This window comes from Elephantulus edwardii, unplaced genomic scaffold, assembly GCF_000299155.1.
Source record: "Elephantulus edwardii isolate Elephantulus edwardi_28Jun2011 unplaced genomic scaffold, EleEdw1.0 scaffold00348, whole genome shotgun sequence".
Classification (NCBI taxonomy): Eukaryota; Metazoa; Chordata; class Mammalia; order Macroscelidea; family Macroscelididae; genus Elephantulus; species Elephantulus edwardii.
The window spans coordinates 1-24805 of record NW_006400098.1 but is presented as its reverse complement, the minus strand read 5'-3'; the positions used below and the strand labels follow the sequence as shown (position 1 = coordinate 24805).

Sequence of the window (24805 nt, the reverse complement as noted above, 5' to 3'; positions counted from 1 at the left end):
GCAGGAAGCAGAGCCAGGGTGATCTGCAGAGGCACGGAGGGCTGAGCTTGGTCTCACCTCCTTTGGACATGTTGTCAGAGAGACTAGTCCTTGGAGAAAGATATCATGCTGGTAATGTGGAGGGGCACAGAAAAGAGAGGAAGACCCTCAATGAGATGGTCTGACACAGGGACTACGTGGCTTCCAACATGTCAGAGACGGTGAGGAGCGTGTGGAATCGGGCTGTTCAGATCTGCTGGGCACAGTGACTTAACAACGGGAGAGGGCATGCATGGCAGAAACGGGGAGGACAGGGGCTTCGGCCCGGGATTCACAGGGGCGCTGCGAGTCCAGATGCTGGACAGGCGTCAGCAGAGAGAGCTTCCAAAATGAAACGGATGAGGACAGGAAGCCGGGTGACCGACGTCTGAAATCAGCCAGGCGCTGCCCCCGCCCCGTGGACTGGCCAAGGTTTCTTCTGTTGTGCCTGGGACGGCTGACAAGAACAATGCCCCTCTGTTGCTCCTCCGTGCAGCTGGGTCAGCTCAGACCCCAGTACAGCCCACACACGAGGCAGAAAAGAACGCAGTGCCCTGACCCACACCATCCTCACCAGCCAGGCCCATGGCTGCAAACAGCGCGATGCCTGTGTCCATCCATCTTGTGAAGGCCTTCCCTCTCCTTTCCACACATGATGTCCTTGCCCAGAGACTGACCGTCCTGAAGACAGAACCACAACACCTGACACGAAGGCTGGCCACCCTGCTTCTACGGAGCACCCCCTGGACTCCCTCCAAGACAGGCTTGCTTGTTCGTTCTGGCAGCTTGTGGGATTATCAATACGCCTCGCCAGCACCATAGCGATGCACTTTTAGGGCCTCAGAATACCCGAGGATCTGACTCTTCAGGGAACCACCCTCCTTTTATGGGAACAGTGAGTACACAGACATTGATATGTGGCCCAAACCCAAATCCCTGATCCCCTCTGCAGACTCATAACAGACTTGGAGTGGAGAGCACAACCAGCCCAGAGTTTCCGCAAATCGTTATGGGAATCAAACTGGCTTATCTGTCTCTTGCAGAAGAGCTGCTGGGTTCGAACCACAGTCCTTTCAATTCGCAGCCAAGTGCTTTAAGCACTGCACGTCGACAGCGCACCCAAAAAACTCCCCTTAGATGCTGAAAACCGATGCTGTTTATTATTATTATTATTATTATTATTATCATTAATTATTATTATTACCGGGTGAGCAAGAACAACAGTGGTGACAGCTAGCCACAGCCCCTGGCTAGCAGCGCACCTGCCCAACGGGCTGGAATGCGGGCCCAGAGGCTGGGCATTCGAAGCCACCCAGAGGCACCTCGGAAGAAAGGCCTGGCGAGATGCTAGGGAAAGCTCCCAGCCTTGCAAGCCCGGCGAGGCCAGTTCCACGCTGACCCCAGCAGGGGATCGCCATCACAGTCTACCCGCAAGGACACCCCAAGTGGGGAGGGGAGGTCTCAGAGAGGGGAAACTGAGTCACGGTGGGGCAATCAAGGCATGCAGGAGAAACTAAGGCATGGCAGGGAAACTGAGGCACGGAAGAGCAACCAGGGCCTCGCGGGGAAACCGAGGCACAGAGGGGGCGGACACTGAGTCGTCACTACAGGTCAACAGAGAGAGGGATGGGGAATCGATGCACCATCGGGGAAATCGAGGCACGAAGGCTCGGCCCAAGACCCCAGCCCGGGCTCCGGGCGGATGCTGATGCCGCCTCCCCGCCCTCCCGCGCTCCAGCCGCGGGCAGCGCCCACTCACCGCCGGGGTCAGCGGGCAGCTACGGCCCGGGGCTGCGGCGGGTCCCGGCGAGCAGAGTGCGCCTGCGCGGACCCGCCCCACCTGCCCCGCCCTCGACGGCGGGATGCGCCTGCGCGGAGCCGGCCTCCGAGATGGAGTACGCGTGCGCAAAGGTGGCCCCGCCCACCCCGCCCGCCCAGGCCGTGTGCGCCTGCGCAGAACCGCCCTGTCGGCCCCCACCCTCCCAGCTTGTGCGCGCCTGCGCAGACCCTGCCACGTCCTCCTAGTCCTGCAGCTATTAAAAGGCGTGCTACTTAACCCTTTTCTGGTTAAATGCGGGTGAAATGGGCCGTCCAGCGGCCTCCCACAGCAGAGCCGTATACCGCTGTTGTTGAGAGAGGCCGTCCAGTCACTCTGAGTCGCCGTCACAGCGAAGGAGCTGCCCCATAGGACTTTCTAACCAGAGCTGACCGCCAGGCCTTTCTTCCGCGCAGCCTGGCTGGATTCCAGCTGCTCACTTTTCACGTAGCTGCAGGGTACTGACCTGTGCATTCCTAGGTCTCCTTCCTGGGGACAAAAACCAAACTGACAGCCATTGAGTCGTGTTTCTGAGACCAAATCCGTACAGGAGGTGACTTCTTTCTCATGTGCAAGGCTTGGGGGATTCGAACCTCTGACTTAAGTTACCAGTTCAATACAAAACTGTGTACTATGCCACTGGGGCTTCTTTAGAGGTGACGTCTTGTGAGAGGCCGTTGCATCGACCCCTGTTCATAGTGACCTTACAAGCAACAGATCTGAACCTGGCTGCACCTGGCTCTGCCCTGTCCCAACCTCCCATTCTCCACCTTCTTCAAAGCTACTGTTCCAGCCGCTGTTGTCTGTCCATCTTGTTGAGGGTCTTCCTCTCTTTCTATGACTCTCCGCCTTTCCCAGCATTATGACTTTTTCAAGGGCCTGTCCTCTCCTGACAACATGCCCAAAGTAGGTGACACAAAGTCTCACCAAAGTTGCCTCCAAGGAGCACCCTGCTTGCATTTTCTCCAAGACAGATCTGTCTCTTTATTTATACCAGTCTGTATATTTTCTTGGCAGTTCATGGGGTGTTCAATGCTCATCTCCCAACACCACAGCTCAAAGCCATCGATTCAGCCTCCTTTACTGATCGCCTGACCTTCACAGTCAGGCAAAATAAGTTAAAATAAAATGGCTTGGGTCAGATGTACCTTACACTTTTACATGCTTTCTGTTTACCGCTTTAGAAAAGGTCTTGACATCAGCCATCTCCTTAGTAAATAATGAATCCTTAACCAAGGCAAGAATATTCAAAGGGAAAATTTTCCCTTTTCCGCCTTTTTTCTTTCTTAAGAAGAGCTGCCACAGGGGATGTAGGTGTTTATTTTTAGGTAATCATCTGCTTTATGAGCATGCTAAGAGGTGGAAGGAAAGAAAGAGGAGAGGACGTGATGTTGGCTTTTTCTCACTGTTGCATGTGATGTCCTACCAGCAGATTGGTGTGAAAGGAAGTGTGAGGAGATATTTGGGTCAAGAGGGAGCCCATGAGAATTTTCTTTGTTCCTTAGGGGTAGGAGAGAATATTCCAGAGTTAAGAAAGTACCTTATCAAAACTATGTTGTTGCTGACTTCCTTTGAGTTTATTCCAACATGTAAAGATCCAATAGGGTTATAGGGAGCAGACAGCCATACCTTTTTCCTGGGGATTGGTTTATAACATTGACCTTTCTGTTGGCAGCTGATAGCTTTAAACCCTGTACAACATGGCTCCTTAAGCTTTATATAGAAGGCAAAATAATAATTGTTTACAAGGAGGAAGATACATACATTTATACATGCTGTTGTTTATATACATCTCTCATCTATATCTATCTATCTATCTATCTATCTATCTATCTATCTATCTATCTATCATCTATCTTTCTATAATCTACCTGTCAGTCTATCATCTATCTATCTCTCTCTATCATCTTTCTTTCTATAATCTGTCAGTATATTATCTATCTATCATCTATCTATCTATCTATCTATCATCTATCTATCATCTTTCTATAATCTATCTGTCACTCTATCTATCATCTATCTCATCTATCCACACAAACTCAACTTCTTTTAATCAACTTGGCACCAAGTCATATCTGACCCTCTGAGGGGTTTTCAGAGACAGTAAGACACACAGGTTGGAAGCAAGAGTGGCATTCACTTCCTAAACAACATGCCTCTAGAAACTCTACAAGCTTTGATAATGTCATTGTTTGTAGACGGGCTTCAAGCCTTTCATTCATAGGTCGCTATGAGTCGTGCTCTACTTGAAGGCAATCAACAACAAACAGGCACACAGGAGGGGATTACCAAACTTTCTTCTGTAAATGTGGTGAATCTGAAACACCTGCCTTTGAGTTGGCAGTTCAACTCCTTACCTATGAGACATAGAGAGATAGGGAGCTCTGGTGACCAGGTGTTAAGGAGTTGTGCTGCTCACCCGGAGGGCTTAAATCCACCACAGCTGCTTCATGAGAGAATGATGGGCAGTTTCCTCCCGTGTGATTTTGTGCCTCTGAAACCCCGCTGGAGGGTCCACTATGGGTGGGTTCTAACTCAATGGTGCATAACAACAGCAGCATGATATATTCAATACTTTTATCTAACACAATCCTTCAGCTTCCTTTATTCATCATCTAACTTTTCAGATACAAAAGAACAAGATGATGGTTATGTCAGTTTTAGTCTTCAAACTGACAAACTGACCTCCTCGCTTTTGAGCCCTTTAAAGGGGTCTTTGGAGCCCTGTGAAATATCTCTCTTCTGTCCTACAAGGATTTTAGGATTCGGGATGGACAGCACTGCTTTTTTGTTTCCTCCTTGACACTTTCAAGGGAGATTGTATGCATTTTTTTTCTGTCTCTCACTCTCATGTACATATGCAGCTGTGCACAGGCCTCATCGGCTCCTAACAGAACCAAAGAAACTAACAAGCGAGGCAATCAACTGCCAGGTCTTCCTCCTCCCAGGTGGTCTAGATCAGGGATGTGGGTTTCTATAGCAACCGGCCCTCTCTGGAGGATGGAGAGAGAAAAGAGGGGTTGGCCATTCATAGGACAGATGGGGTTGTTCCCTGGGAGAAAACGGGTTCTACATAGGTGCAGGGTGAGTGGCACAGGACGCTGGCACCTACACCTTCAGTCCTTTCCTGGGGAACAGCCTCCTGAGAGTAGAAAGGGTGAGGAATGGGAGGAGCTTCCCTCCTGGCTGGAGAATGCAGGTTTGAAGCACAGTCTTACTATTTCCTGACTGCTGAGTAGTCAGAACCCAGTGATAGGCCACCTTCCAGCGGGTTTCCAAGGCTGTAAATCGCACAGGAAGTGATTGTCCATCTTTTGCCTGCAGAGTTGCTGGTGGATTTGAGCAACCAGAAAGGTGGGTTAAAAGTGCCACTCACTGGAGGCTGTGCTCCCAGAGCTCTGTCTGGGCAAGCTAGGGGTCTGAGAGCATGCTGGCCACCAGCCCTGCCGGACTCTGGGAATTAGACCTGAGTTCAATTCCCATTCCCATCACTTCAAAGTCAGGACCACCTTTACCAGATATTTCAAAACATCATTTTGTTTTACGTCTTCTCTTTTAAAATCTATTTTATTGTAAGGGAAATTTACACGTCACACTGGTTTTCTCATTCAATCATTCACAGATGTTTTGTTTTGAACGTTAATGACAACTGATTAATATAATTAATTAATTGCAATGTCTGATCATATTGTCATGGGAAAGTCTGCTGTTAGGGATTTCTCTAAAGTACTCAAGAGCAACGGTGTGTTTCTGGAGACAAAGGTTCGTCTGGTACAGGCCATGGTCTTTGCAATCACTTGTTATGCATCAGAGAGCTGGACAATGATCAAGGAGGATAGAAGGAGAATTGATGCTTTTGAGCTTTGGTGTTGGAGAAGAGTGCTGAAGGTGCCATGAACTGCTAAGAGAACAAACAGATTCATCCTAGAGAGGGTTAAACTAGGTTGCTCCTTGGAGGCAAGGATTCTGAGGCTTCGTCTGACATACTTTGGTCATGTTGTAAGGAGAGACCGGTCCTTGGAGAGGGACATAATGCTTGGGAGGGTGGAGGGCAGGCACAGGAGGGGAAGGCCCTCTGGGAGATGGATTCATTCAGTGACTGGGATAATTGGGATGAGTGTGTCAGAGGCAATGAGATTGGCACAGGATGGAACAGGGTTTAGGGCTCTTGTACATAGGGGTCACTATGAGTCACAAGCAACTAGATGACACATAACAACAACCACCTTTGACAAAGAAAATATGTTATGGACAAAAGGCAACAAATGATAAAACATCAATTGTTGTTGTTGCTGTTGTTGTTATGTGCTGTCGAGTCGCTTGCGACTCATAGAGACCCTATGTACAACAGCCCTAAACTCTGCTCTATCCTGTGCCAACCTCATTGTCTCTGACACACCTACTCCCACTACCCCAGTCACAGAATCAATCCATCTTATTGAGGGTCTTCCTCTCCTGCACTGTCTCTCCACCCTCCCAAGCACGACGTCCCTCTCCAAGAACTGGTCCCTCCTTGCAACATTCCCAAAGTATGTCAGATGGAGCTTCAGAATCCTTGCCTCTAAGGAGCATCCTGGCTTCACCCTCTCTAGGATGAACCTGTTTGTTCTCCTAGCAGTCCATGGTATGCTGCCAACATAAGGCAGGGAGTTCAAATCTACCAGCTGCCCCAAGAGAAAAAGATGACTTCATTCCTAGGCTTGGTTGGTGTCCAGGGGCCATAGTCTCAGGGTTCTTCCAGTCTCCATCCACCAGGAAAATTAGGTTGAACATTCATAATATAAGCAATACATGCAGAAGCAAGATCTTCATGTTCTTGGATCTGCACAGGGAGGAAGAGATAAGAGTAGCAGGCCACAAAGAACAAGCAAAGGTAAACTTGATCAATTTGGTAAACTTCCAAGTGTTTGGGTTTGGGTTCCCCCCCCCATTTAATTAACTGTTGCCTTTTAAATTTGGCAAGCCTTGACATGCATATCCACACTAAAGCGTCAACATCATCGACACTGTGAGTCTTTTTAAAATTGAATTTTTTTTTATTTGAATGAAGGTTTACAAACCATACTGGTTTTGCTTCAGCCACTTGTAGACATTTTGTTACCTGACATCAATTGTAACTGATTAATATAATCCAGTTATTAGAACATTGAATCAAGCACTGTGTATTACCTTTTCTATCTCCAGCAATCTCCTCCCGTGACATTTACAGACTCTGAAGACCGGCTACATGTCAGCTATGAGTTGGTTCCTACATGTTGGCATTGAGGTTTTGTGTTGCCTAATTTATCTGTTTATTATTTTTTCCTCTCTTTTCCCTCCCTTTACTAACCCTTCAAAATAGATTCTTTCTGAGTGTAAACTTTTCCTTCGTATTTTGTCATAGTGGACTTTTACAACAATAGTCTCCTTGTAACAGATTTACACCACTCAGCATTCTTTGTTCTAGATTCATCCACATTGTGCAACATTTCAAGGACTCTTGGCTGCTTTTTGGCAATGTGTGATCAGTTTCTGTGGCTGTTCATCTGGTGATGAACACGTGGATTGTTTGTAGCTCTTTCTGAATGTCAGTCTTTGAGGCTGTAAATCTAAATGGGAAAAGACTGCCTGTCTTTCTCCCCAAGAACTTCTGCGAGATTCGGTTTTACGTCTTGCTGGCTTTTCCTTTAAGTGATGTCAGATTGCATCTGTGGTCTCGCGGCGTGCTCCTCTTCCATGATACAATGCATCCTGGAAATGTTTCCACATTCATCTGTGAAGCTCTCTTTTGTCCTGTCATCTGAGCGTAATGGTACCGTTCACCATCATGCGCGGAGGGAGGCATCATGAAGACACCGCCAGGCTCCTGTAAACATCACTGGATGTGGACTGATTCTGCAGTGAGATCCTTGCCTCAGTTCTAACCCTGAGGGGTTTGGGTGGGGAGCAGAGCTCTCCGTTTTTAAAAAAAGTACATCTGATGACTCACTGTCCTAGTGACTGTATGATTGAAGATCATTAAGCACCAAGTATTCCGAGGCAGTAAATTGCCTCGAAGGAGGCTGTTCACACTTCTGCTGCAGAGCAGCTGGTGGATTTGAGCCACGTGTGTGCCTTTGAGCTGTGGTGCTGGAGAAGAATATTGAGAATACCATGGACTGCTAGGAAAACAAACAGATTTGTCCTGGAAAGGGTTAAACCGGGTGGCTCCTTGGAGGCAAGGATTCTGAGGCTCCGTCTAACATTCTTTGGACATGTTGTGAGGAGAGACCGGTCCTTGGAGAAGGACATCATGCTTGGGAGGGTGGAGGGACAGCACAGGAGGGGAAGGCCCTCAGTGAGGTGGATTGATTCAGTGACTGGGATAATCAGGATGGGAGTGTCAGAGACAGTGCGACTGGCACAGGACAGAGCAGAGTTTAGGGCTGTTGTACATAGGGTCGCTATGAGTCACAAGCAACTCGACAGCACATAACAACAACAACAACAACAACAACAACAACAACAACATGTGCCTTTGGTATTGCAATGCAGCTTCTTACCATATTACATCCCCAGAGCTCCAGTTAATAGTCACGTACAAATTAATCAGACCACCCAGAGAACTATTCACATCCACACATGTAAGTGACATTCCACATACACACTGAGTATTAAGAACTAATATTCTTAGAACTAAAGTGCTAAGAGGCCCCATAGATTTCATTCCCAACAGAAATTCAGATTGGGATGGGAAAAGCCACACACTGCAAGTAAGGAAAAATGTGACTGGGAATTAAGATCCAAACCCAATCTCTTGGCCCATCCATTCCTAGTACTCATACTCACTCCTCCTTCCACTTCCACACCTCTCTCAGGTAGGCTTCCCCACTCAGATCGTGTCTCCTCATTCCTCACTCCTTCCACAGCTGTTTCTCTACCCTCTGACTCAACAGCACGCAGCATCACCGCCACCGTCACCAACTGAAAGGTGTTTGTATAGTTCAATATGTTATGGCTAATTGCTGTCAGGTCAGTCCTGACTGACATTCATGGAGTCACCATGAGAAGGAATTTATTTCCTAGCAAATGTTGGCCAGAAACTATTCTGTAGCTATATTGACTTAAATGGTATCTTGCTATTGTTGTTATGTGCCATCGATTTGGAAACAGGAGTGGCATCAACTTCCTAAACCACATGCCTCCGGAAATTCTATGAACTTTGATAAATGTCTATAGTTGTAGAGGGGCTTCAGGCCTTTTGTTCATAGGGTCGCTATGAGTTATGCTCGATCCCAAGACAATCAGCAACAAGTATTCCTTCCTACGTCAACTGTTCTTCTTCTCTTTCATAGTAAATGGGAGAGTTTTAAATAGTAGTGGAATAAGGTTTTTTTTTTTTGGGGGGGGGCGCAGATTGCTGTCGGGTGCTGTAAGTCAACTATGATTCATAGTAACTCTATGACCAACACATTGGAGCCTTGCCTCACCCTAAGGCATCCTCACAATTTCCACCACACTCTACCCAACTGCTGTCACTGTGCCAGCCTACCTCATGGAAGATCTTTCTCTCTTTCACTAATCTTCTGCTTTTCCCATCATGATGTCTTTTTTCCCCCAGGACTCGTGCCTCCTGAGGCTCTCTGATAGCTTTGTGATAAGAAAGTGTGCTGCCAATTAAGTGTACCTTTGTATCTAGACTGACATCGTTGCTCTTCAAAGGAAAACTATTATGGTCAAGGTGTTTCACATTCAAAAGGGGCAAAAGAAACACCTTCCTGTGTGTGTGGGGTGGTTAACTTCCTTTTCACCTCACATAATATAGTAGGTTAAGTGATCAATTGTTAACTGAAGCGTCAGGGGTTTGATACACCGTTGCTCCTCTGTAGAAAGATGAAGCAGTATGCTTCCGTAAATATCTACAGTCTCAGAAGGCCTATTAGCGTCATTCTGCTTTGCTCAGTAGGCACTCTGTGAGTTGGAACTGACTAACCAGCAGGGAGTTTCTAGTCCCAGGATTGTCCAAAATCAGAGCCACCTTCAGTCACATGCACAGCATGGATGGCTCTCCCATAATATTGAACAAAATAAGTCAAACGTGACGGAGTATACTCTGGATGATTCCACTTGTGTACGTTTGTAGAGCAGACAAAACCAAACTGTGTCAAGCAAAGTCAGCATAGTGTCAATCCTGGGGGTGAGAGGTGGCTGTAAATGCACCAAATGTCCTAGCTTAAGTTGGGAGTAATATCTTGATCCAGATGTGTTCACTTTGGGAAAACGTATGAAAATATTTCCTGCTATCCTGTCAGCTCTGACTCGTAGAGATTTTATTTTCAATAGACCTGAAATCCTGCGTATCCTGTAAACTTTCACCAATCATAACACAAAAGTAGCAAGAAGGAAAGCCCCGTGGAATAACAGGAACAAAATAACTAAAATTAACAAAATCCATGGAGACAGTTCTACTTATTACACATGAGAGAGCTAAGAGTCACAATTTATTTTTGCAAACCTGAGAGGACTGCTATCCTGAGCCCTGTCCAGCTCTTCTCGCTTTTATTTTTATACATCTTGTCCTCTGCATAGGGCTGTTTGGGAAATCCCATGTTAATAATTTCAGTTGGGTTGCAGCCAGCCTTTGTTGTTCAGACAGCCAAAGCTGTCACTGGAATGATACTGCAGTTTCTTTTCCTCCTTCTGCTTTCAACTCACGTGCTCCACAGCTCAGAGAGCTCAGGCAGCAAGCAACTGGGGTTTTTCCCAGGGAGATTGGTTCTTGGAGGACAGAGAAAAGGAGACCCCTTCCAGCTACTCTAACTAGCCAGTCCTCAGCACCGGGGACAGCGCCAGTAAAGTCGTGCAGCACCATGGACAGTTCCAGCGTTTATGGCGTTCAGCACTGCGGACAGCGCCAGTGAAACCATAGAGCGCCGTGAGCAGCCCAGCCTTGCGGAGTTCAGCACCACAGACAGCTCCCGTGAAAGCCGTGCAGCACCATGGACAGCTCCAAATGTTTGGCGTTCAGCACCACAGGAGGTGCAGGGGGGTGGGTGGGGAATTCCTGTCTAAGTATTGGCCTCCTTTCAGCACCTTCAGGCATCTGAGTCCAAGGAGTTTGAAATCAGCTACTAATCCAGGCGATGCAATGATTGCGCACTTGCCTGCTAACGAAAGTTGGCACTTTGAACCCATTCAGCAGAACAGACTCCTAACTTCATTCAGCTCTTGAGATTGTAAATTGCAATGGAAGTGGTGGTTCCATTAGTGGATTTGAACTACAGTAGTCACACCACCTCTGTAGCAGTGCAACTCCTAATGGACTAGGCCATGGACTCAGCGCTGGACCTCTGGATTTTCAAAGGCAGTAAATCGCATGGAAGGAGTCTGTCTATCTTTCTACTGCCAAGCAGCTGGTGGATTCAAACCACGTACCTTTGGATGGGTAGCACAATTGCTCACCACTAAGCCTCCAGAGCTACCTTCACTACACTGTTGTTGCTGTCATTTGCTGCTGAATCATTGCATTAGGATTTTTTTAAAAAAAACGATTTTTATTGTCTTTTCAGTGAAAGTTTAGAGAGCAAAAGCAATTCTTTAATTACAGATCCCACATTGTAACAACATTCTTCCCGTTTCTCCCCTGTGATTCTCATTTCCACTTACCCTTCAAGCCGGTCCATTCTTGCTGTCCTTTTGATCTTGTGTGGTTGGTTGTTCTAAGAACTTCCCTGGTGGTGAACATGGTCTATGGTTTTGCCATAGAGGTAACTTTACTTCCAGACTCAAAGCGTGATTAAGGGCCCTAGTCTTGGAGACTCCACCAGTCTCTATCTGATTAAGAAGTCAAGGGCATTCATTATTTTTAACATCACCTCTGTCGATTGCCTTCAAATTGAGCATGACTTATAGCGACCCTATGAACAAAATGTCTGAAGCCCCTCTACAACCATTGGCATGTATCAAAGTTCATAGAGCTTCTGGAAGCATGTTGTTTAGGAAGTGGATGCCACTCCTGCTTCCAAATTGGGTAATCATAATGATTCCCACTTTATCGACTGGAAACTGAGGTCAAGGAATTACAAGGGACTCAAGAGGACACAGTGGGAGGAAATGACATAACTAGAGTCTGGCCTCAGGTGGTTTAGACTGAGGGACCCTGGAGAGCTGCCTCACTCCAGCCTAGCCACTTCCCCTCCCAGCTCCAGCCACTTCCCCTCCCAGCTCCAGCACCTCCCCTCCCAGCTCCCCCAGGTTGGTAGACTGGAGAACCAGGAAGGGATTGACGTGTCAGCTCCGGGGAACAGGCAATCTAACCAACATGCCATTGGCCAAGGATGGGTGACACAGCCCACTTTGGGTGACCCTTAGGGCAGGAGCCGAGAAAGCGCTTACGCATTTGCTCTCTCAAAACCAGCAACCGCTCCCAGGGCACATCCTCCTCCGGCCCACCTCCCCCACCCCCCACCTGCAGTCAGGGGCCTCCGGGGCGGGGCCGGCGGGAGGAGAGGGGCGGGGTGGCCCACCCTCCTCCCTTCCCCTCCTCCTCCTCCTTTCCACTCGCAGCCTCTGCGTCTGCGCAGCGGTTCTCAGTGCGGCGCTGGCTCTGCAGTGCCGGGCGGGTCTGGCAGGGGAGGGTGAGTCCTGGGGGGACCCCTGGGGGGAGGGTCGGAGCAGGGGAGGGCTTGGGGGCACGAAGAAGAAGGGGCGCCGGCGGGAGTGTGTGAGTGTATGGGGGAGGCCAGAGCAGGTGGAAGGATGGAGTCTGGGGAGGGGGCCCCAAGCCGATTTGGTGGGAGAGTCGGTGGACAGGGCTGGCTCTCAGCCAGTGTCCTGGGTCTGCGGAGTGAAGGTGAACTTCAGGGAGGCGGTGAGAACCTGTCCTACGTTGAGCGCGGTGCTTGCCTGGGCGCCCTCGCGGGTCTGTGTGCACGTGTGTCCTGCGTGTGTGCCCGCATGCCGCTGCCCCCGAGACGGTACCTGTCCACGCGCGGCAGGTGCGCAGGTGTGTGCTCTGGCCCGCCCGGCAAGCGCGCGACAGGAAGTGGTTAGGGGCTGGGGTCCTGAAGTCACAAAGGGGAGGGTGTCCCCGCCGCACTTCTCAGCCTTTGATGGAGGGGTTTCCTGCCTGCCAGAGGCACCGGCAGCGGACAGTGAAGTCTGTTCCAGGGGCAATGGCAGTGGGTGACCAGGCGCCCCATGACTAGCAGCTCAGGACGTCCCTGCTGTTACGGTTGGAAAGTGCACTGGTGGCTTGGCGGCTTCCTTACTGGGCTGCTGACTGAAGCTGTTCGAAGCCCCCAGCCCCGCTTGAGGAGAAAGATGGGCCGTTTCCTCTCTCATAACTGATGCAACTGCTCGATCAGACTGGAGGGCATGGATTTCCTTGGTTACTTACTATCGGAAGGCGCTTTGGTGGACATGGTCATGGTAATCTGGGGCGCTGCTGACCCCATGGTAAATTGTCTGAATCCACCAGCTACTCCAGGAAGACGAGGCAGTCTTTACCAGTGAAAACGGACAGCCTTGGAAACGGAGAGTGTCCACGAGCCGGAGTCAGAATCCATTGGCTGAAAAAGACTTGGGTTCATTATTATTGTTGTTACTGGTGTTGGTGGCTCGGCCACGGCCAACCTCAAGGCAGGCAGTTGGAAGCCAGCAGCAGCTTGGCAGAGGAAGATGAGGCACTATGCCCCACTCAAGGTCCACATCCTCAGAAGCCCTGTGGGGTAGTTTTACAACGGAGCACTTCTGCTGTGACCCAGAGGGTGTTAGGAGTCTCAATGGCTGTGGGGTTTTGTGTGTGGGGGGGGTGTTGGTGGTAGTCTTCATGGTTGCTGGGGACGGGGGTGTCCCTTGGTGGCATAAATGGTTTGTACTCAGCTATTCATGGGAAGGCTAAAAAGTTTTCGCCTGCCCAGCGGTGTGGCAGAAGAAAGCCCGGGCGACCTGCTTCTGTAAGGTTGTTGTTGCCGAGTGCCCTTGTGGGGATCCAGCTCACAGGTGGAGTGGAGCACCTGGCAGGATTCCCCAGGCTGAGGTCTTCATGGGAGGAGCCCTGGTGACCCAGTGGCTCAGAGCCAGCTGCTAACAGAAAGGCCGATTTGGGGAACTCACCGGAAGCTCTGAGAGACAGACAGACAGGTGTGTTGGTCAGTTCATGCAGAAGGTAAGAGGCTTGGAAACACTGCGAGTGGTCTTCCTCCCAGAGGGTCAGTGCTGTTGTTTGCCCTGGGGTTAGAACTCACCCATAGCTGACCTTCCAAGTGAGACTTTTGGAGGCAGTAAGTCTCACAGAAGGAGAATGGTCATCTTCCTCCCTTGGGGAAGCTGGTGGACTCGAACCATGCGCCTTTGGGCTTGTAGCACAGCTTCTTACGAGCAGGGCCACCAGAGCTCCGAGAGGGTCCCTGTGAAGAAGGGCAGATTCAACAGCAGTGGGCTTGACTGGTTTGAGGTGCCTGGTAAAGAAGCTGTGGCTGGACAAGGGTTAAACACTGCTGGCAGCCCAAAGGGAAAGGCAGTGGCTGCAACTGACCTGTTTCCGTAACGATCATATCCAGGAGACCCTGAGGGACACTTCTACTCTGTCACTTGAGGTCACAATGAGTTGGATGCACTTGGTGGCAACTCACAAAAAACAACAGCAACAAGACATGGTGGATTATCATTTTCTTAGATGTCGGGTGGGGTGAAAGAAGTGGCAGCCAGCTTCATTCCATGAAGGTTTATAGTCTTGGGAACCCCACGGGGCCATTCAGCTCTGTCCTACAAGACCCCTCACCTTGGCGTCTACCAGGCAGTAGTAGTTTGTTGTTGTTGTTCTTTTATTGTTATTGTTAGATGATCTTGAGTCATAGATAACTCATAGTGACTCTATGAACAAAAGACCTGAGCACTGTTCATAGAATTTGCGGAAGCAAGCTGTTTTGGAAGTGGATGCCACTCCTGCTTCCAAGCTTGTTTTAATCGGGCAGCTCCACCAAACACTGTCTGCGGTGGGTGACCATCATCGCATTTGACACATCATTGTGACTGTTCACCATCACAGCAACCAAGAGTTACCTCTGTACAGCAAACAGATAGACCAGTGCTATGCTACTTAGAAGAATGTTTGACCAAAAATTTACACCAGGCCTGAGGGCCGTAGATGAAAATCACCCCCCTTTAGGCTTGGTAGCATCAGTTTATTTTCTGTCCACTAGGCCAATGTAGCTCTTTCTATGCTGTCTTTGTTATTGTAGGGGGCCTTATGTCATTGCCTCACTTCCGTTAGTGAATCAACACCTCCGTCCTACTGCTCACCAATCCCAGCCAACAGGCTTCTGTAGAACCAGCTCCTGAAGATGACTTTCAAATTGGTTTCCAGCGCCATGCTGCTGACCCAAAAGGGTTTTTCAATAGCAGGCCTGAGGGTACAAAAAAGGATCGAAGTGGTTGCTGTCAAGTTGGAACTGACTACAGCTGACCCTCCAGAGAGTTTTCCGAGGCTGTAAATCATGAGGAGGGGAGGAGATGGCCCCTCTTGCTCCCGTGTAGCGGCTGGTGGGTTCCACCTACTGGAGCGGCACCACCTTTGGGTTGGTTACCATCACAACGTTCAGCCTGTTCCATCACCAGTGCGCCCAGGGCGCACGCGTGTTCTGACACATGTGACACCTTCAGGTGTGTGTGTACGACACTCACTGGACACTCGCTATGTGCTCACCCATCCTTTCTGCCTTATCCAGGAAGAAGTCCAGGTGGTCATGGTGCAGTGACCCATGATCCGCTGGCAGTTCACTGGCTTAACTTGCTTTGGCAGGAAGACGGGGCCACTTGTAAAGATCGCAGCTGAAGAAATACTACAAAGCAGCGCCACCCCCCCCCCCATTGTCCCACAGGGTGGGTGTGAGTCAGCAGGGGATGTGGTGGTTGGTTGTTTTTGGTTTTTTGTGGTGGTGGTTTTTATTTTTATGTTTTAAAATACTTTCAGCCTTCATGGATGTTGCCAAATATTTCCCAAAGGGGTTGAGCCACTATGCACACCCACAAGGACCTGCTCTTAGAAATCTCTCTCAGTGCATTGAAGATGCAACATTTGCTTCACTTGCACAAATGGAGAGCCAGAATCCATGTGTGCATCTCTGTATTTCCGGCTGTGGAGGGTGATGACGCAGATGAACACAGTGGAGGTAAAACAGTGTGACTGGCTGCCTTCTGATTCTGAGTTGTGGTTATGCACTGTCGACTCAGAACTGATTCATGGCTGGCCCTCTGGTCAGCCTCTTGGGTTTTCAGAGGCGGTAAATCATATAGGAGGAGATTGTCCAATTTTTCTCTACAGAGTAGCTGGCACATTTGAACTGTGTACCTTTAGGTACACAGCTGATGTGCCATATGCGATCATGGTCACCCACTGTGGTGGACAGTGATTGGTGGAGCTCCCTGATTAAAACAAGCTTGGAAGCAGGAGTGGCATCCACTTTCAAAATGGCTTGCCTCCGGGAACTCTTATGAACAGTGCTCAGGGCTTCTGTTCATAGGGTCGCTATGAGTCGTCTACAACTCGATGGCAACTAACAACAACAAGAAGTAATTTAAAACATCATTTTTATGATGTCCTATTTGGAAGCAAGAATGGCATCCACTTCGTAAACGACATGCCTCCATAAACTCTATGAACTTTGATTAATGTGGGTGGTTGTAGAGGGTTTTCAGGCCTTCTATTCATAGGGCCACTATGAGTTATGCTCGACTCGAAGGCACTCAACAACAACAATGCATATGAAGATTACGCTTACACTGTACAGGAGTCTAATAAAGGATATGAGATAGTGTGCTGGCTTACATGTTGGGCTTCAAATAGTAAGGTCATCAGTTCAAATCCACCAGCTCCTCTGTGGGGGAAGATGAAACAGTCTGCTTCTGGAAATAGTCAAAGCCTTGGAGATGCCGGGGGCAGTCTGTCTTGTCTGGCTGTATTGAGTCACCAAGGACTCTGTGGCAGTGGTCCAGGCTTTGGTTTGCTAGTCTACTAAGTGTGCAAAGGCGTTACTGTTTGATAATGGGAAAATGAGAGAATGGGAAGAGTGACACGTGGGAATTGTAATCAAGACCATAAAACAGGGTATGTGTGAAGGGTTGGCTGGAATATCAATCTGCGCTGTAAACCTTCAATCAAGTTACAACAAAAGGTTTTCTTTTTTAAGAACAAATATTGTTCAAGTGTTAAAAAGCAGCTAGGTAATTTTACTCTAGAAGTAGGGCTGATTGTCAGAGACAATCTGAAAAAGGAAAAGTGTGAAATATGGTAAAGATCTCTAAAACGCGACACAGGCATGCAGTGTACATGTGCGTGGTAGGAAGACTGGCACCAGTAGGGTGGCCATACAGGTGTGTGCATGCAGGTGTGTCCACACAGGTGTGCCCTCATAGGTGTGACCACGCAGGTGTGTCCACACAGGTGTGACCACGCAGGTGTGTCCACATATGTGTACCCACGCAGATGTGTCCACACAGGTGTGCCCATGCAGATGTGCCCATGCAGGTGTGTCCACACAGGTGTGCCCATGCAGGTATATCCTCATAGGTGTGACCATGCAGGTGTGTCCATGCAGGTGTGTCCAAGCAGGTGTGTCTTCATAGGTGTGACCACGCAGGTGTGTGCACACAGGTGGGCACACAGGATGGTCACAAACCTTCCATTTCAAAACAGAAGGATAATTAGAAGAACATGTATGGGAAACCCGGGAGGCGGGGGTAAGGAGTGGGAGCGGAGGGGTGAGGATGGGTTGGGGTAAAACCACAGGGCTGCATGGTTTGGTGGGCGGAGGAGGGGGAAGGAAATGGGAAGGATCTGGTGAGAAGACAGGGGAATGATGGACAAGGTGCACTGGCGATTGACTTTATAAAATGTAATGCATGAGAATGGTTGTAGAAAACACAATAGGAATGAAGTATGGTGTGACACACAACGTATGTGAACTTTGTCAGCAAACCAATAACACAAAACCAAACAAAAAGCAGCAACTCCCTTCACACACACTGCCCCCCACACCCCTCAAACCACAGTCTCAAAGTTCAGTGAAGTGTGCCCGTACCACCTTCCATTTGCCCATTTACTTGGGTGGACACTGGCCTTGTTTCCCACCTCTCTGTCACTGTGACTAATCCTGCCATCAGCAACGGTGTGCCTTTCTCAACGACCTCATACGCCTTAGCTCCCGGCCTGTCTCCCCTCTCCCTCATCATGGAGTTTGCAGAACTGTGCTCAGTACCCAGCTGCTGTTGGGTGCTGCCCATTCGAGGTCGGTCCACCAGCTGCTCTGCAGAAGGAGAGTGGACAGCTGCCTCGCACACGATGAATCGCCTCTGAAAACCCGCTAGAGAGTCAGCTGGGCATTGGTTCTGTCTCAACAGCACACAACAACAACAGCAAAGCCACCCTGGGCACGGCAGATACGAACCCTGTCCTTCCCTCGCCGTCCTTACCAGCTCTGACATGCTCCCACCTCTCGGTAAGGTCACTGTGTCAAGCCATTACTGAGGAGGATCTTCCTCTTTCTCTGACCCTCTTCTGTCCCCAGCGTGGTACCTTTATAAGGATTTGATCCTCTTAACAACATCACCATCCTGGCCTGTAAGAAGCACCCTAGCTGCACTTTTTTTCCGGGACAGATTGGCCAACACTATTCAAAGGCATTTCTGGCCTTCCTTGTCCTTTACTCGATTTCACATGTGTTCAAAGCAACTGAAAACCAAGGTGGCATGCATCGGGGTGCTTCGGTTTATAAACTGACACCTTGCCCCTCTCCAAAGGCGTTCTTCTTGAAAAATTGTTATTCGAGTGTAAAAGTTTACGAATTGAGTTTCTTTCCCACCACACCATCCACACACATTTTATTTGATAGCATCAGTGACAGCACTCACCATGTACCCTCACTCTTCCAGCTTCTTCCCTGTAATTCTCACTTCCATTAACCCCTCCATCCTACCCCTTCCTGCTCTGAGGGCTTTGTCCCCAGGGAAAATGCTTCTTTCTTTGTTGCAGACCGAGGGTATTTTTATAATTATTAATAATGGGACAGACAGTCAGCACTGAGATAGAACAGAGAGGTAAAAACAGGGGCCCAGCAGTTCTCCACTGAAGGGCCTCATTCCATCTTCCTTGTATCTTTAATGAAAAGTATCAGGAAGTAAATCACAAAGAGAATTCAATGCAAACGAAGCAAAGCTCTTGCTATTGAAAACCTTCCCCTTGACTCAGGAGGGAGGGGTCAGCAAACACAATGCGAGAATCTGGTAAACCCTTAAGGATTTCGCTAGTGCCTCAGTGTGAACTCCAGCTTGTACCTGAAAAAGCATTCGGCTTATTACAAATTCGTATGGGTTTCCCATATTTCTTGATCTTAAATGGCTGCGTATTTTAAGGAGCAAATGCCTTCCAGGTGCCCATAGAGATAGGCATGTCTTGTTTGAAAGTTGGGCCATGGGGGTGAGTTTTGGTTCAGCTCTGAAGCCTGGCTAAAGACCACAGTCTCTGGGTTCAGCCATTCTCTTTGGGACCAGGAAACCTTATTTAACTTTTCTTTTATTTCGCATTACACCCCTTCCCCATGGAGAGTCTCATTCCTGGTTTACTGCCCCTGAACGGTCAGCTCCCATTGGAGCCAGAGGGTCAGCTGAAAACCCACTGGAGGGTCAGCTGTGATGCAGCGTTGCCTTGATGACAATGACTTTGAGGACCTTCTACAGTGATCCGTGATCCATTTTTAGAATTTTCCGCAGTGATAGTCCGTCAGAGTCTCCTTCACCTGGTGTCAGGGTTGTGGACGTTGAGGTTCACGTGGGACCCTAGTTCTTTGCACTGGTTTTATTGAAGCACCTTTGACTTTGCTGATGGCCTTGTGGGTAAGGAGAAACACTGTCGACTCAAAGGCAGGCTGTTTGAATCCACCAGCTGCTCCCTGGGTGAGAAATGGGCAGTCCACCAGTAGGACTGACAGGTGCTGCAAACCTGCTGGAGGGTCACTTAGGAGTTATTCCCAGCTTGGCAGGACTTAACAACTACATTTCTGTTTCTGACAGGGAGAGATCAACAGTTTCACCCCTTGGCAGATGTTTGTTGAATGACCGTCAGTCCTCAGGTTCTGAACTCTGTGCCCAGGGAGCTGGTCAGGAACCTTGAACTGGAGGCAGCGGAGGCAGCGAGTGGCTTCCTGCTGACCCTGTCCCCAGCCTGTCCCAGCAGCTCCACTGCCTGCAGAAATGCAGAGTCTCAGGCCTGAGCAGCTCCGGGGGCTGCTGGAGCCCGAAAGAACCAAGACCTTGCTGCCCCGGGAGAGCCGGGCGTGGGAGAAGTCAGCGCACCCCACCTTCACCAGGGACTGGGAGGCTGTGGATGTCGGGGCCACCAGCTGTGACAGTGATGAGAAAGGTGAGGAGTCAGGGTGCCTGGGGGACAGGGAGACTCTCACTGTTCCTTCCTTCATTAATTCCACTGGTATCTGTCAGGCACCGGAGGAGGCCGAGTGGCACAGTGGTTCATGAGCCCAGCTGCTGACTGAAGGGTCAGTGGTTCAAACCCACTAGCCCTCCCGCTATCCTCTTCCAAAGCTGGGCCATCTCCTTGCATGAAGATTTGCAGCCTCTGTAATCTAACGGACGGTCACCTTGAGCTGAAGAACCGAACCTACAACAGCAGGGTCGTTTGTTTTTTTTAGTTTTTATAGATAAGCCTAAACGTGTGGCATCAGGATTGGTGGGAAATCCATAAACAATCTGCGTTATGCAGATGACACAACCCTGCTTGCTGAAAGTGAGGAGGACCTGAAGTGCTTGCTACAGAGGGTCAAGGACCGCAGCCTCCCATATGGATTGAGGCTCAATGTCAAGAAGACTAAGATTCTCACCACTGGACCAATTGGCAGCATAAGGATGGATGGTGAAGAGATTGAGATTGTTCAGAGCTTTAGTTTGCTTGGCTCCACAGTCAATACTCTTGGCATCAGTAGCCAGGAAATTAAAAGACGTATTGTGATGGGAAAGTCTGCTGTTAGGGACCCCTCCAGAGTACTGAAGAGCAATGGTGTCTCTCTCTGGAGACTAAGGTGCACCTGATCCAGGTCATGGTCTTTGCAATTACTTGCTATGCATCTGAGAGCTGGACAATGAGTAGGAATGACAGAAGAAGAATTGATGCTTTTGAGCTGTGGTGTTGAAGAAGAGGATTGAGTATCCCATGGGCGGCTGAAAGAACAGATATATTTTGGGGAAAACACAGCCAGAGTGCTCCTTGGAGGCAAAGATGATAACGCTTCATTCCACATACTTAGGGCATTGTGCTCAGAGAGGCTGTCCTTGGACAAGGACATCATGCTTGGAAAAGTAGTTGGTAAAAGAGAGGAAGACCAAGGTGGTTTGACTGAGGGGCTGCAGCAAAGGGCCCAAGTGTATCAGAGACGAGGAGGGCACAGGAGGGGACCAGGTTCAGATCTCTTGTTTATAGGGTCACTGTGAGTCATGCTCCCACTCCACGGCACCTAACAACACCACCCCCCAACACGTGGACATCTATCCCTAGTCCTCTATTCTAGTGGGAAAACTGAGAGTTGTCCTTTTGGGTTTGACTTTATTCACTCAGCACAACGTCCTTCAGCTTCATATTCATCAGGGGTGTGAGATGTTTCACGGAGTTGTTCCATTTAGTTCCATTGTTAAGTATGCACCATGTACCACATAGTCTATCCACCTTATCCACTGATCGACATGGAGGCTGTTTCTTTAAGCTCTTGTGAATGAACTCAAAGGTACAGAAAGATGTACACATTCTTAGACGGTTACGGGGGAGAGGAAGAGAGGGAAAGTGGCATACAAATGACCAAATAGAGCCTCTCCTCTCCTCTCCTCTCCTCTCCTCTCCTCTCCTCTCCTCTCCTCTCCTCTCCTCTCCTCTCCTCTCCTCTCCTCTCCTCTCTTCTTCTCTCCTTTCTCCTCCCCTCCCCTCCACTTCCTCCAATGTCTCTCTCTCTCTCCTCTCCTCTTTCCTCTCTCCTCTCTCCAATCTCTCTCCCTCCCTCTCCCCCCCCAATTGTTATTAAACCAGAACCGACTCCTAGCTGCCCCTCTGTAAAATGCACAGGAAGAGATTTCCCATCTTTCCCCTGTAGAGCTGCTGCTGGTAGATTTGAACCCCCTTTCGGTAACTAGTTCAGCTCCCTGCTGGCGACCCCACCGTTGATGCTGTTGTTAGGTGCCGTTGGGTCAACTTCGTTGATTATCCTTTGCCACCCTCCTCGTCTTTGATCCACTGCTGAGTCAGCCCATCCTGTTGAGGGTCTGCCTCTGTTTCACTGACCCTCCACCTTTCCCCAGCGTTGTGTCTTTTCCCAAGGACTGGCCAGCAAGGGCTTGTTCCTAATAACGTGCCCAACGTAGATGAGAACAGTTTTCACTATCTTGCCTCCAAGGAGCTTCCCTGGACTTTCTCCAAAACATATTTGCTTGTTCTCTTGGCAGGCCATGAACTATCCAGAACTCTTCTCCAGCACCGCAACTCCAAGGCATCGATTCTTCGGTCATCTTTATGCATTATTCAACTTTAGGATACATAGCAAGTAGTTGGGGGGGGGGGAACCCACAAAACCCCAACAACATAGCTGTTTTGTTTTGTTTTATTTTGTTTTTCAAATACCCGCAGGATTATTCAAAGTGGACAGATTCAGTGGAACCTTCAGATTAAGACAAAGTAAAAAGAAAAAAAAAATTGATTATCAACCCTACGTCTCTGTAAACGTTCATTAACATTAATAAAAATGAAAAAAATTGACTACCTACTTGTGAAATAATAGACCTTTAGAAATCCGATAAACAATTTGCCTGCTGTTTGCGGTTGTGCTGGAACCGACCCTAGCTGACTCTGCAGTGGGTTTTCAGCCACAGTAAGCCAACGCAGGAAGAGACTGACCATCCTTCTGCCAAGCAGCTGGTGGATTTGAACCGTGTGCCTTTAGGATCACAGCATCACTTCTTACCATTAGACCATGGGTGAAGTCAAGGGCAGTATACAGCAAGGAGATGGTCAGCACAGCATGACTAAAAAAGCAGAAGGTGCAGGGAGCTATAGGAAGATGCGTGGGAATAAGGACTACAGGGGGTACGTGGGGAAAGCGAGAATTCAGTGTGGATCTAGAAATTAACCCTAGAGAATAAAATGCATACGAATGGTTGAATGAAAAGTTTGTTTACTTTGTAGCTGTCACACAAATGACAATAAACTAGATAAAACCAAAATAGCTACGAATCACCATAAGATGGACCAGCATTCATGTCCAGCATTCTCTCAGCTTCATCTGAGCTGTGGGGACCAGAGTGGACTGGGGTAGGTGAGGATGCCGTGGGACAGATTCTGTGAGGCCAGGCGGGGTGGGCAGGGGTGCCGACGTCTCTGCTCTTGGCTGTGGACCCCACGGATCCCTTTCTCCTCGGCTCTCATCTCTACTCAGATCTGTCTTCTCCTGACACGGCGCTTTCCCAGGACTGGAGCTCCATGGATGAGGAAGACGAGTCTGAAGATTCTCAGGTAACTTGGGATGTCTTTCCTCCACTGTCAGGTGCTCCACCCTGAAGCACGCAGGAGGCCATCACATTTCATTCTTCTTGTTATGTGCCGTCGATTTGCTTGCAACTCATAGCCATCATAAGTACCATAGCTCTGAACCCTGCTCTATCCTGAGCCAACCTTATCATCTCTGACACACCTACTCCATTACCCCAGTCACAATCAATCCACCTCATCGAGGGTCTTCCTCTCCTGTGCTGTCCCTCCACCCTCCCAAGCATGACGTCCCTCTCCAAGGACTGGCCCCTCCTTGCAACGTGCCCACAGTATGTTCGATGAAGCTTCAGAATCCTTGCCTCCAAGGAGCAGCCCTGCTTCACCCTCTTTAGGTTCAACTTGTTTGTTCTCCTAGCAGTCCATGGTATATTCAACACTCCTCTCCAGCACCACAGCTCAAAGGCATCAACTCTCCTTCTAGCTTGAGATTTCCCTGTCCCATAAATCATCAAATCAGGGACATGAGCCCCAGGTGGGGCATGGACAGCTTCCTAGGGTACCCACACTTGGAAAGGAGAGAGAGTCTCCATGTGATTCGTATCATGCCAGCCTGGGGTGTGAGTGCTGAGAGGAAGAGAGGGATTAGAGATGCTGTCATGAGAGAAAGAGGGAGCTGATGGGAGGGCAATCTCGGGAGCAGGGAACCTGGTGAGGAGCAGATATTAGGATATCAGGGAGCCCTGCCGGAGCAACGGGTAAATGGCTGGCTGCGAACTGAGAGGTTGCCAGTTCCAAGCCATCAGCCTCGTTAAGAGCAAAGACTAGACCTCAGGCTCCTGTAGAGAAAGACTTGTGGTGGTGGTGGGTGCCATCACGTCTGTCCCAACCACAGTGACCCTGTGTACATGAGGGTCCTTCACATTCTCACAGGACACAGCTGGTCCTCCCCATCCTCACAGGACACTGCCCTTCACATTCTCACAGGACACTGCTCTATCTTCCATGTCCTCACAGGACTTCACCTGGTCCTCCTCATTGACTTTGTTTTTTTAAAATGTTTTAATTTTTATTTTATTGGGAAAACATATTAGGGGTACAAGGAGGCGAGGGTTGGGGGCAGAAGGGTGAGGATGGGCAGGGATGCAGTTGCAGAGCTGCAGAAGTTGGTTGGTGGGGGGAGCAGGTGAAGGAAATGAAAAGGATCCAGTGGGGACCAGATGCTACAGGGTAATGATAAGCATTTTCCAGTAGTATTTAAACCAACTGACTTATTGATTTGGGAACTGGATGCAGACTCTCTGGCTTCTTCATGCTGAACAGGGGCGTTGATGTGAAGGGGGAAAGGGAGGACACTTTATCACCTTACTGGTGGTCATGGGTTAAGGCTGCTTGTCTTCTTGCTCTGTTAGAAGATATTTTCCTGTCATTTGCTCCCCTCTGGACTGCAAAGTGTTTTCCCAGGTGGGTCCAGTGGG

General features: G+C 49.1%; 1 protein-coding gene across 1 annotated transcript; it reads left to right on the top strand.

Moving 5' to 3' along the window:
- Window positions 1-20041: 20041 nt before the first annotated feature.
- Window positions 20042-23354, top strand: LOC102868360 (small integral membrane protein 17-like; the record flags this gene model as incomplete). The annotated part of the gene is made up of 2 exons (XM_006901836.1): window positions 20042-20210; window positions 23278-23354. Coding segments are annotated over exons 1-2 (246 nt in total), but the record flags the coding sequence as incomplete, so codon positions are not given.
- Between the last annotated feature and the right edge of the window lie 1451 nt (window positions 23355-24805).